At 41.9% G+C, this 13,454-nt stretch overlaps 2 protein-coding genes across 3 annotated transcripts in view; both read left to right on the forward strand.

The window, feature by feature from the left end:
• The first annotated feature begins 853 nt into the window (after positions 1-853).
• Positions 854-8,037, forward strand: cdk7 (cyclin-dependent kinase 7). 2 transcript variants are annotated; one of them, XM_031849050.1, is made up of 12 exons: positions 854-945; positions 1,200-1,259; positions 1,357-1,390; positions 1,489-1,556; positions 1,699-1,767; positions 3,419-3,529; positions 3,606-3,724; positions 4,157-4,256; positions 4,361-4,447; positions 4,543-4,692; positions 5,202-5,340; positions 5,977-8,037. In XM_031849050.1, the coding sequence occupies exons 1-12, from the start codon at positions 880-882 to the stop codon at positions 6,003-6,005; spliced, it is 1,032 nt and encodes a 343-aa protein (XP_031704910.1). In that variant the 5' UTR covers positions 854-879; the 3' UTR covers positions 6,006-8,037. The 2 variants fall into 2 exon arrangements, with proteins under 2 accessions (XP_031704910.1, XP_031704909.1); XM_031849049.1 differs by lacking the exon at positions 5,977-8,037 and having other exon boundaries at positions 5,202-5,643.
• A 105-nt stretch (positions 8,038-8,142) lies between these two features.
• serinc5 (serine incorporator 5) overlaps positions 8,143-13,454 on the forward strand; it is a 19,525-nt gene continuing 14,213 nt past the window's right edge. The window contains exon 1 of the mRNA XM_031849048.1: positions 8,143-8,261. Within this exon, the coding sequence (XP_031704908.1) occupies positions 8,235-8,261 (27 nt within the window). The 5' untranslated portion in view covers positions 8,143-8,234. The remainder of the gene's footprint in view (positions 8,262-13,454) is intronic.

Here is a 13,454-nt window from a genome sequence, read left to right on the forward strand (position 1 = left end):
GTGTGTGTGTGTGTGTGTGTGTGTGTGTGTGTGTGTGTGTGTGTGTGAGAGGCAGGGAGGGTCAAAGGAGAGGAGCCGTGCCTAATCCTGTGGGATGGGAGGGTATCTATATGTATGGAGATAGGATGTAGAGATGTGTTCAGCGGTGCATGGATCACAAAACCTTCCTAACTGACAGAAGAGACTCCCAAGAGACCAATGTCAAACTGGTAACTGCTAAAAAAAATGAAAAAAAAGGTCTTGACTGTCTTGAACATAACAGTACTGCATATTGCATCCTAACTGTGAAATGTTACAGGACTTTGAGAACACATACGATCTGAGTTGAGATTAGTTTTGTGGTTCTGTCAATAATTAAGAAATCATACGAAGTTTACTATGATTTTGTTTTACTGTATTAAAATCACAGTATTAATATTCTTATTTGTAGTGGTTGTAGTAATAGTCATAAAAAGAAACGCCATATGATATATGTAATATGATATAATACAAACCTGCTACATAAGTTTGCCAAGTGTTTAGTAATTTGATAACAGATCAAATTTGAGCTGAGATTTATTTTTCTTTAGTTGTTTAAGAAATCGTACTAAGCAAATATTTGAATATTATCGATATATTATTATTTCATTTAGTTTTGATATCATCTTATTATTTGTTCTGCTCACAGTAGTGCATACAAATGTTCACAATCAGAACAATCCCTAAAAATGAAATAGAATTGATCAAAATACTATCCAAGTTGATACAGTGTTCTCAGTGTGAATTTGAACCGCTAGGTGGCGGTGTTGGTCAATACAAAACCTCCTTTGACCCGGAATGAGAACAAACGGACCTTTAACTAGGCAGGAAGTGTCCTCGTGAAACTGACAGTTAGCCATCATGGCGCATGATGTAAAATCCAGAAACAAACGATACGAGAAACTGGATTTCCTCGGAGAGGGTCAGGTAGGAAGAGGCAATACTCATTCGGCAATAATCAGTTATCGCGGTCTTAATATCTGTCTACGTTCTTCCCCTCGCGGGTTCTGAGTGGCTGTGTAGAAAGCATGTTAGCTTTGCTAACAAGCGTTAGCTGGTTGTTAATGTCAACAAAGCCTTGCTGGTTCATGCTATTGTGCTGACAGCATCAGTGCTGTAAAATAAATAGACATTCGGGCGCTGTGTTTCTGTACTTATCTCTCTCTGTTCCTCTCATCCAGTTCGCCACAGTGTACAAAGCCAGGGACAAAACGACTGATACCATAGTTGCCATTAAAAAGGTAAAATAAATTAGCTTACATTTAGACGTCTGTTACCATTTGTATGCTATGCAGACCGTAAACGCCAAGCTGTTTTTGTTTTTTTTCTTTCTGGCAGATTAAAGTTGGCCACAGAACTGAGGCTAAAGATGGTAATTAAATGCTGACTGACTATATATATGTATATGACTATGTATAATAGCACACGTGATGTTTTCCACCCACCTAATGAATGATTTCTAATCAATAGGTATTAACAGGACTGCTCTTCGAGAGATCAAACTGCTGCAGGAACTGCATCATACAAATATCATTGGGGTGGGTAAACATCCATTGTGTCAGAATTGTTTTAATCTTATTAATATGTAAATGGTATTACTTGTGAAGGAAAACGACCATGTTGTAAGTATTCTCCTAACTTGAAGTGAGCATTAACATGTCAAGTATTTTGTGTTTTTAGCTGCTGGATGCCTTTGGACACAAATCTAACATCAGCCTGGTGTTTGATTTCATGGAAACAGACCTGGAGGTGAGACACTTTCTTTTCTTTTCAGAAACTCTCTGTCCGTCTGTGTCTTTCAAGGGATAGCCTGGAATACCATGGTGCGATATTATGTAGACCCTCACAATTACCCATTGAGAAACTGCATTTCCTGAGTGTGTCTTGAATGACTTTTATCAGGAAAGATATTAGCCAAGACTTAAAATAGTAAAGCTCTGAGGGTTTGTCTGTCATTAATATGGATGCACCGAATATCTGATATCGGGCCGATACCGACTCAAATAGCTGGATTGGGTATTGGTGATAATTGTGACAATCTAATAAATTCTATGTTTATATTTACATTAGATACTGGACATTTTAATTCCTGTTTAGGTTTTGACCAAGTTGTTGCAACATTAAAACATTTTACACTTGCATCGTGATTCTAGCTGGTGTACGATTTATTATTGAAATAATAAACAACAATTCAGCAAATTTATATCAATGTATTTCTTTGTTACAGTTTGTTTTCCAGAGGTAGGAAAGCAATGTTTAAGTCAAGCCTGAGGTGTCCTTGCACACAAAAGAATGATCCCAGTCTGTTCACACAGTGAGACATGCAGCTTATTTATCAACACTGGTGTCTGATAGGTTCTCTCTCTCTCTCTCTCTCTCTCTCTCTCTCTCTCTCTCTCTCTCTGTGTGGAGAGTTTACAACACTCATTCATGGTCGTAAAATAACTTTATGTTGCATTTCATTAGCAGGCCACCAGATGGAAATTTCAGTCTTTATAACCTCCCTCTTAATTGAGATCAGGGAGATTTAAAAACCAGATTTAAAAGCTGGGTTTCATTAGTGATTTCTTTTTCCCCACAAATATCTACTTTAGGTGTGTGGCAACTCTGACAATATTTAGTTTGATGTTATGTTCAGCTTTCTGTCTGTGACTGGCTGAGCAGGCCAAAGAATGAGCGAATAGATGAAAAGATTGTAATTGAGGGGTGTAAGGTCAGAAGATGTAGATGTATTTTCAGCAGCACTGAAAATAGGAGCCGGATGACAAAGAAAGCAGCGTGAGTGCTCCCGTTTAACCATTAAGTGGTTCTGCAAGGTCACTGAGGCTTTTATTTTCCTTCTCTGGTTTGTTTTAGCATACGAGGCTCCAGATGGGCGCCCACCACCAATATATCAGGCTCTAATAGAACGATGCAAAACAAGATAACTACGCTTTTAAAAAAAATCAATAACACTCCACTCTTGGCTCTCGCAGCGAATTGATGCCATTAGTGTCTCACAGGCAGCAGACGGACATGAGGATGAAATATGATGCTCATCTTATTGCTGGTGCTGAAAGACTATTTTTAGGCCACAAGGTTGCGTTTGGCTGCATGAGCTTATCAACTACAGATGTTTTGATGCTTTTCTTACCAATAAAGTGAAGTGGCAGGATAGTGGAGTCAGTGATGGTGGAGCTGGAGGAACAATGGAGATTCTGGGTGAGAGGTTGAATCTGGTTTGTGCCGTTTGGCCTGGCAGCAGCTGTGTCTACGTCGTCAGAGATGTGTCCATGTTGTCTTTGGTTCTCTTGTCTGCTCTGGTAGGAGTCATTTTTAATGTGGAGCCCAGAGTGTAATGGATGAAGATTATTACTTTTCAGATATCCGGCCTTACTTAAGCTCTTTTGTTTTTTTTAAGGTGATCATCAAAGACACCAGCCTAGTCCTGACTCCGGCCAACATCAAAGCCTACATCCTCATGACCCTACAGGGATTAGAGTATATGCACCACCACTGGGTCCTACACAGGGTAAGAGCACGCACACGCACACGCACACACACACCACACAGTCAGTAATTTACATTTTGCTGCTTTGTACGTACAGGATCTGAAGCCCAATAATCTGCTGCTAGACGGCAATGGAGTGTTGAAGTTGGCTGATTTTGGTTTGGCCAAAGCGTTTGGCAGCCCCAACAGAGTGTACACACATCAAGTTGTTACCAGGTCTGTGCTTTTTGTCCATCAGAGTGTGTGACTAATACAGATCTTATACTTATCTGTACATTAGCTTGTCTTTTTGGTTCACTTAACGGAAATCTCCTGAACTAAATCAATTTAGATAAATGAATCCTCATGTGCTTAGTTTCATTAAATTAATTGTCTGTCATTAGGAGATACATTTGAGACTGGTTGATTCAATTCACCTTAATTTCAGGCACGTGGGTAAGGTAAGACGTGTGACAGCACGTATTCTAAAATAGATGTTTAGACTCGTGGAGATCTTGTCCCCTACTGGCTAAAGAATCTCAAGGTTTCCCAGGTGCAGTAGGCTTCATTCTAGTTCAACAGGATTAATCTCTCTGGAGGAGTAGTGTACGTAATGCCTGTTTTAAGAGTTGTACAAAGTAACTCTCTGTCTATTGATCTTTTTCTTAGGTGGTACCGCTCCCCTGAGCTCCTGTTTGGTGCCAGGATGTACGGTGTGGGTGTTGACATGTGGGCAGTGGGATGCATCTTGGCAGAGTTACTCCTTCGGGTGCACAAACCTCACTTCAAAGAGATATATATTCATACAGTAACAAGGAATGCTGTTATTTTTTGCTTCCTTGCTTATGTCTCTGCATGTCTCCTTTGCTGTAGATACCATTCCTGGCTGGAGACTCAGATCTTGACCAGCTGACAAAGATCTTTGAGGCTCTTGGGACGCCTACAGAAGAAACGTGGCCGGTTGGTATCTTGTTTTTTTTTCCCAGTGATGGATGTTTTGGCTTTGCTCACAAGTGAAGTCCCTTGTTTAATTTGTTTGTCCTATATGTCTGCAGGGAATGAATAGTCTACCAGATTATGTGTCCTTCAAAATATTTCTTGGGACACCGCTGGAACATATATTTAGTGCAGCTGGAGACGACTTACTGGAGCTGCTACAGGGCCTGTTCACCTTTAACCCCTTAACGAGGACCACAGCTACACAGGTAACGCACCACTGAAGCACAGTAGCTTTTCTCATACTCGCATTATAGGAATAATATGCTATTGTTAAATGTATGCAGACACTGAAGACTACAAGTCTCAAGGAACATTTTACATATTAAGTTAAGAGATATTGAGAGATGTGTTGCAATAAACTATTACCCTAATGGTGAGTTTGATCAACATGATGTCTAGGACACATATCCAGATGTCTTTTAATCTACACATTTTCCAATGATCAGCATTTTATAGAGCTCTTTTGGAAACAGAAAGAAGGGAACAACAGAGTGAGATACAAGGAATAAAACAATGTTTTTCTTTTCTTGGAAACGGTTAATTCCTACATCTTTTGGCATTTTTTTTCAGACTCCATTCAGTGAATAAGGTGACAAAAGTAGACGTATACAAGAAGATAGTCTTGTAAATGCATACTTGCAGTATATGTTTGTAAGGACTGATTGCCCATCAGCAGGTGATGACATTATTTATACTGTTGTCTGTTGTTCTCCAGGCTCTGAAAACGAAGTACTTCAGTAATCGACCTGGTCCCACTCCTGGTCCACTACTCCCCCGACCCAACGGTTCAGCTGAGGCTCTGAGGGAGAAGGAAACAATCGGGCTCAAGAGGAAAATCGAGGGCCTGGAGACGAGTAATCCACACATATTAGCTCACAGTTGCTATATTGTACCCCTGTTAATCCACCAAGTACCTCCAAAGTCAAATAAAGCCGGTCAATATTATTATGGTTTAAATGGTGTCTGCCACAGAATGTTAGAGCCGGACATTTTAGAACATCCCACTCAGACCAAACTTACATCAAGCATGTTGTGAAATGTTAGCCTAGTGAACCGATCCTGTGCTCTCATGGTTATGCACACCACGATGATTGAACCTAGCAATTCAAAGGATGTTTGCTGCTCATTTAACTGCAGTTAGAAATTCAGAATATAGCAAAGTAGAACACACACACACACACAGTTTAGTGGACTGTGGTAGGCTATGTTTTACTGGAGGAGGACCTTGGTGTTACTGGGAGGTTCAAAGCTTTTCCAGCTCCTGTGGTTTGTAAAATGTCTGGGTTGCCTCTACGCTATGCTGTATGCTACAGTATATTACAGAGAGAATTTCCAAATACTTAAAGTAGATGGAAACTTTAGATGTTTGCAGATTTCTCGTTATAGCCTTGTTTTACTTGCACATGCAGTGTAGATACAGTATGTCGCTGTATTGTTCTGAAGTGTTTTTTTAATATGTATTGTAACAACAGTCTTTGTGTTATTTTCAGCTGTGATGAAGAAGAAGCTCATTTTCTGATGGGACCTTTGGTAATCAGATGATGACCATCTTCACACCAGTCCGTGGCTCAGCTGTCCCGCATCGCTCACAGGATCGTCCACTGGAATGAAGCAAAAGAAGAAGTCCAGCGCAGAGACCAAAGGGCTCAGATGTGGTTGACTTTAGGACATCTTAGTGGTAGTAGCTGTTAAATCAGTTGAGAATTGTGCCTACGGTTCGGTCGAAGGTGCTGCTGTCTGTAGCACCCCATTGATTGACTGCTGTACAACAGAGGTCAATAGCGTCTGGTCTTCCTTCATTGTAACAATGATGCCTCAGCTCTGGGAGCCTGTTGTAATATGTATATTTATGTGACTGAAAATAAGAACAACCAAACAAACAAGCCTGATTTATTTCATGTATATACATTTAAATGGTGCAAATGCATATGTGGGATTTTCACTCTGTGGTCTTGACTACCTGAGCTCAGCATGAAACTACATTGGAAGATATGATTCATTAGAAATAGTTGTCCGAGTCCACACAATACCGTCCATACCGTCTACCTCATACAGACTGAGTTCATGTTTGAAGAAATCACAGGGTCTACTTTTTCTCCTGTTGAATATATGTGGTCATAATTATACTCGTGGTTTATTTATTCATGTATCAGAGGTGTGTATTTGTTAGTGTGTGTGTGTGTGTGTGTGTTTCTGTGGCGTAAGCCATAATGCCTCTTCAGGGCAGACAGGGCGACGCTTGACAGTTTCATTCAACAACGTGTCGCTCGGCGTATCGTTCCCTCGCTGTCCTTTCTCTTCAACGTTACTGTGATTCAACGCAGTCTGACATGTCTGAGGCCTGATGCTCTGGCAGGTGTTCTGCTGCCCTTTTGGTTTTCTGTCAAACAGTATCAGAGAAGAAGAGAATGAGAGTATGTCACAGATTTAAAAAAATAAAAAATCACACTTTATATTTAACCAAATCAAATTCTTTAACAAAAGCAGTGCAGATAGCAGTGCTATTTTCTGTGTAATGTTAAATGTCATCTGCTTCAGTTCTCACAATGAGACCACGCATTAATTTCCCTTAAGGGATGTCTGACGACTTTTAGTTTTTAAAACAACAAATGCTTACATTTGACCATCTTGTTTAGTGTGACCACTTTTTGGATCTGGGCACAGAGGGTTTGCAGTTCTGGTCCCATAAGTTGAGAGACAAGGCAGCCTGTGTGATTTGTGCCTATATTCATAAATGCTCACAATACAGCACTGAGAGGGGACACAATGACTTTGTGGTGGCGGTGAGTGGCTACAGTGAGTGTGTATGTGTTCGGCAACTGGGTCAGATGACCGATCTGGCAAAGAGCAGCACAGTCATGGAGAGCTACAGTAGCAGCCTTATCAGCTCATGCTCATTCCAAGGCCGTTGCAGTGGCCATGAAAGCCCTGTTGAACCAACACGCTGTTACAGAACATGAGCACAGGGTTGGTGGGAGAATGTCATATTTGCTCATATGTCTGAATCAGCAAGATCAGCATATGGCATGATCTGAAGGGGGATGATTAAGATGGTGGCATGAATAAAACTGTCACGCCTTATGTAAATTTAACCAAAACAGACAGGTTTACTGATCTCTCTTAGGACTTTATGTAATTTGGAGGATGTTGAAGATTACATAACAATAACATAACACCAAACAACACAGATTCATATTCCTTACCAAGCCATAACCTCCCCAGCTGTTGGAATCATTTCATCCCACAGTAAATAAAAACAACAGCTCCACAAATGAATTGAACACACTGCCTCGTATGAAGGTGCTGAATGTGAGCCAGACGTAAAGGTGATAGAAAATGTTCTGCCTATTACCAATAGGTGTTAAGTCATTTACATTATGTGGGGCATTATTATATTCAGCTCCAGATCCCTCGATAGACGTGTGTACTGTAGATCTTTTTGAATAATAGTGTGAAATCTCATAAAATTGTTCTACCATCATTTAATATTCCTTGGTCTTCTAATGTGTTTAAGGTTTTATTGCAATTCATTTGTGACATCTGGCTTTGTGTTGGTGATGATGTGCAGTGGGAGGAGAGACACGGAGGAATTAAGGGAGGGGGGGATAGCCAGCGGCCAGGCAGGGAGGGGAGGACAGGCGCGCTGTTCTCGTGTGATGGTGGTGGTTTCATAAGGAGGAAGAAAGCGACTGAAGCAGCGAGCTCCTCACACTCTTCAACGGATTTTATTTATTGTCTCCCCGCAAAAATGTGTACGCCGTGTTGTGTCTCGCAGGTGAGCAACAAATACCGTCTTACCGCTGTTTATTTTGTTGGTCAACGGTTGTGAATGATACTGTGACGCGGTACAGGGGAGCGTTGAGCTCGGTGTAACGTCGACTTCGGTCCTCTTCTACTGTTTGTATCATATCTGTAGCCATTCATCGTCTGCTAACGCGACTCGTTTTCACGTCGCGGTTGAATCACCGAGACCGATGCCAGCCACTGCTATTCATTAACAATATGAAGACATTATAACGCCCTCTCTGAAATGATGGAATAACTTCACTGTAGTGACGTTATCGCCGTTGGAAGACAAAGAGAGACGAGGCAACGAGCTAAAACTGCAGCCGCAGCACACCGCGAGGAGCAGCCGACCTACAGTACCTGCTATCAGAACGTCATATCTTACAGATGTGTTGCACGGAAACAGAGAAACATTTTGGGTTTACAGAGTCAGACGCGTATTGTCTGCGTAATTAGGTGGTGAAAATGCGTCTGCGTTGTGGTTTTCTTGTTTTCTTTTCAGTAATGCACAGTTGCACTTTTCCAACCAATGAGGAACATCTCGCTCCCCAGCTCAAAAACTTCAGGCCAAAGCGATTACAAGCTCGTCTGGTACTTCTCTCAGTTAAACAGCCTCATGGAAATGTTATGGTTTCAATTGTGTTTCTTAATTGGTTATGGACAATATGTTATAGTTGCAGAATTAATTGTAAAAGGCAGACTCACTTCTAAGATGTTTGAGGTCAGTTTGAATTTGCAGAATGCCTTACAATAAACCATATTATACACACCACTGTAAATAGCATGGCTGCTATTGGAGCTGAAACAATAAGTTGATCATTCATGTTTCGATTGAATATCAACAATTTTGATAATTGATTTATCATTAGTATTGATTGATTTATTGTTAAGGTAATTGTTAAAGCAAAGTTCCAGCTTCTGAATCGCAAATATTACCTGGTTTTCTATGTGCTCCATGATAGTACATTTCATTTCTTTGAGTTGTAGACTGTTGGCTGGACTAAAACCATTTTGTGTCTTTTTACACATCAAAGGATTAATCAAGAAAATAATCTCCAAATTAGCCAGCAATTAAACTAATTGGTGGTTTCATTGTGCATGTTTGTAATAACATGAAGTTGCAGAATTGCTTTGAAAAGACAACAAGCTCGTGATTTATATTTAAATTAAGAGGATTTTCTTCAATGCTGAGTGTGTTTTTTGTATCCAACTGATTGTTTTTGACCATATGGGTTACCACTGCTGAGCTGGTCTGGTCAGGAATTTAATTACACAGACACATCCCTCCTCTAAGGGAGCTCACTTCTATTTCCTGTTCTTTTCAAATACGGGGTGATGGAAACGGGGAAGGATTAAGAAGGGCAAACAATAAAATCAGTCTTGTGTAAGCTGCTGGTGCTAATCCCTGTCACAGGCACCCCATTTAGTTTTGTCGCCATCTCTATTTATGTGTAAACCATGTGTAATTAGCTTTTTTTTTGAGTGTGCATATATGTGCCCCTCTTGAGTTTTAGAGTAGCCTAAATCGATGTGTGGTCTGTTAATTTCCTGTGGTTAGGAGGCGGACGTAAGGGAGGGTGGGCGTTGTTTGGGTTAGATTGGGAGAGGGGAGCCGGATGGCGTGGGAGCAGCTCACTTGTAATTTCGCAGTGGGATCAGGGATGCAGGCCATATTGTGATGGGATAGGGGTTAGGCTTCCACTAATGTTGAGTTTTGCCCAAAGCGCTGCAAGCGCTGTTTTCCCACAGGGACCTCACTGGCAATCTCTCATCTCTTTTGTCTGCCTCTGAACTGCCATGCGGCAGCCATAACGTCTTACGCAAGCTCCTCCTCGTCACATCTTCCCATGTCTTGTCTGTGTAATTCAGTATTTGTGAGCAAGGGTTGAGGGTGCTGATGTAAGCGTCTGAAATGCCAGCTAACTCTGCATGGTGCCTCAGTGCCTCAGTTGAGCCAACAGTAAGGCTGTGGCTAGGAAGCACATTATCTTGTGTTCAACCGTTGCTTTCTGAAGCGTCACACTAGTAAACAATACACTTTGGGAAGTGAAACAGACCGTTGGCTAAACACAGCATGACGTTGGATAAGCCTGTGCCCGTTGATCTGATATTGCCTTGTCTTTTGACTGTCTTCCCCGTTCTTGTTTGGTCTGTTTGCTTTGGATATTTTTGTGACGGACTCCTTCGTCTGCACGGGATTGTTTCATTTCTGCCCTTATTTCTCAGCTCTTCACTGTAGCTTCTTCTTTGTCTGTCTTTTCCTTTATTTCCATCGGACTTAAGTTCCTCTCTGTTGGTTGTAGCTAGGGGCTGTATTTGCCAGGAGAGAAGCAAAGACTTCCCTTTGTGTATAGGAAACAGAGCAGTAATACATTTTTGCTGTGTGTATACAGCTGCCTAGCTATATGAACAATAGTGGAGCTGTCGGTCACAACATGAGAGGAAATGGAGTCTTTGACTGGTGCTTGGGCCAACCGAAGTATGAGAGAGATTCTGCCTCATGTCTTATTTTTTAAAAAGTTTTTTTGTTTTGCCTTTACCTCTTTTCCTTTTTTTTTCTGGTTTCTCCTCGCTCCCTTCAACTCATTGTTGTAATTTGAGGTTAGAGGGTGTGTACCCTCTGCAGTTTCGACTGAGATGTTGGTCTGTCATGATTCATTGTGGCAAACTTTATCCACAGTGGCCACTTTGATTAAGCTCTTACCAACAGGTAGTTCCCTCAGTTGTAAAGCAGCCAGCCACAGCATAGTCTACTTATGTCAGGCAGAATGTTCTATAGTGAAGTAGGATGGGGAACTAAGATGAATGTATTTGAGCAGTCACACTGTCGAGTTGTAAAGTTGTTTTGACAGTGCTCATCTCAGCTGTCAGTCTGTCTGAGGTTTTTTTCCACTGAAAACTTTTAGCTTTTTCACGACTGATGAACATAAAGTCAATATCTTAAATCAGCTGATGAAAGTAATTCCCTCTGTTTTAAATCTTGGTAATGGAAATCCCCGTCAGCCACAGGAAGAACAGATTGCTTCTTTAGTCTGGTGCCAAATACTCCTTTCAGAAATGCCACATGTACGACCAATAGTACTTTATTCTTTTAGGTTATTCCCTATAGGAATAGGCTAGGCTGCTTGATTCAGGGGAAATCCCTTAACTAGCTCTGCATCTGTCTAACCCTCCTGATTCTCCTTCCCTGTGCCTACTGTGATACAGTGAGTGACCTATTTTATTTTGCAATTGGACTGTTTATATTGCGTAAGCAGCCGTGTCCGTCTGGCTATGTGCTGAGTTAACCCAGTTGTTTGATTTCGGCTTCCCTTGTCATTTCCTGTTTGTTAAATACTGCAATTCTTTCCATCACTGCTTGGTTGAGGATAATAAGACAGTAGAGAATGGAAGAGGGGGAAAAACATGGTAATCATCATCAATGCTCTGATAAACAGGTCACAGATGTGGTCTTATTGACTATATGTAGGACTGTGTCACGTTTGTTGATTAAGCATCCAGTTGTAGGTCAGAGTCCTTGTTTAACCATCCAAGGTCATGCTGACTAATTCTGTCTCTGCAACCACTTGCTTCATGTTGAATGTAATTTAGGTATTCTCACTGCTGTGTCCATTGTCCATCTTCTCTATGTAAGGCTGATTCCTGTGTGTGCGCGTGTGCGTGTGGGCTTTGAGCAATATGGTCATCCTCCCGACCCCTAGAACAGCTAGCTGGGGAATGAGTGATTTAGAGTAAAGGGCAGCTGAAGACAACAAAGAAAGGGCAAAAGGGAGGAAGAAAGATGAGATGATAGCAATACCCCTCCCAAGTAACGGGGTGGGGCAGGATAGAGGAAGAGAGTGAAACAGAGAGCTTCAGCCTGAGTGTGAAAGAGACGAGTCTTTGTCTCTCGAGAGTCCCACAGTCACAGTGTAGGGAGGCTTGTGGCCTTCAGTGGAGGGTTGTGAGAGACTTGGCTCATTTGAAGTCTGGTAAAGCGAGACTATACCTCGCAAGTGGTCAAAGTGCCATGTTTGCTGCAGCATGTGATGATGATCTTTCTGACGGATGGCCATAGTGAAATGACACACAAGTGGGGGGTTGCTGTTGGTATTATAGTAGGGGTGTACACTGCAGACACGCCGGCCACCTGTCGACATGCTGGTGGGGCAGCGGAGGAGGAGGGGGGGGTGGCCCATTAAGTGGGTAGGGTCAGCAATGGTTACCATGGATACTATTTTTGGATTTGTGTCTGGTGGAATTCCTTCAGACATTCCCCTCTCCTGGCTCCTTCTCCCTGCATCAGTTCGGTCCCCCCCTAACTGTGTGCATGAAACTTAAACACTCACGACTTAAATCATTTTGTTGTTGTTTTTTCTGCTTACTTTCAGTCTGTTGTGGTTAGTTCATCTGAATTGAGAAACACATTAGTGTCCAGCAGTGGAAAGGGAAACGGCTCATCCTGTTAAGACGTGTGTAGTCAAATGAAGAACAGGGGCCACGTACTTAAAACTCGGTTTAGATTCAAGGCTAGAAGTCTGTTTATACGCACTCTTCTGTGGTATCTCAGGTAAATTGTTTGCACGTGATCTTAGTTGATCTGGCATCAAAGAAGTCTTTGTGTTTGTTGCCCAGATAGCATGAGGATGTCAAATTTAGAATTTATTTGTGGAAACATAATAAAGAGTTTGGTTTCACATGGGAATCTACTTAGACAATTAGCAAATCAACACCACACAGCTTGCATCAAAGAGGCAAGGCCACTGCTAATTGTTCTTCAGCTCCAGGCAAGAGCAGCCAGTCAGGGAATCCTCTGGACAGAGGGAGCAGGGAGGCAGAGCCATGTGGGCAGAGAATAACTTGATCCTGACCATGTGTGGATCCACGAGTCTGCAGCGTAGCGCACATTACTGGCATCTGGAGCGGAACGCCACACATCAGACAATGTTGCACGCTGGCTTTACTGCATCAGTACACGCTGGCTAGATTACAGACCCTGGCTTAGGGCACAGACTGGGCTAAGATTACTGTTATGACTGAGAGGCGAACTGAACTGATCTTACTTGGATGCATTAACGGGTCAGGAGAAAAAACAGTTGAACCAATAAGTTAGGGCATCCTAGTGGACTTGGTTGTCTGACTCTGACGATGTAATTTCGACGTCCCCCCCCTTCTGTGCCCTAACCCAGGGTCTGTAAACTAG

The sequence above is a fragment of the Anarrhichthys ocellatus genome, unplaced genomic scaffold (assembly GCF_004355925.1).
Source record: "Anarrhichthys ocellatus isolate YVR2014 unplaced genomic scaffold, GSC_Weel_1.0 scaffold9, whole genome shotgun sequence".
In the NCBI taxonomy this organism is placed as follows: Eukaryota; Metazoa; Chordata; class Actinopteri; order Perciformes; family Anarhichadidae; genus Anarrhichthys; species Anarrhichthys ocellatus.

Excerpts from the sequence above, each read along its gene's own strand:
- cdk7 (XM_031849049.1), top strand. The coding sequence starts at position 880 with ATGGCGCATGATGTAAAATCCAGAAACAAACGATACGAGAAACTGGAT. Across the intron at positions 1,260-1,356 it reads CCATAGTTGCCATTAAAAAG|ATTAAAGTTGGCCACAGAAC; the intron begins GTAAAATAAATT and ends TCTTTCTGGCAG. Across the intron at positions 1,391-1,488 it reads CAGAACTGAGGCTAAAGATG|GTATTAACAGGACTGCTCTT; the intron begins GTAATTAAATGC and ends TCTAATCAATAG.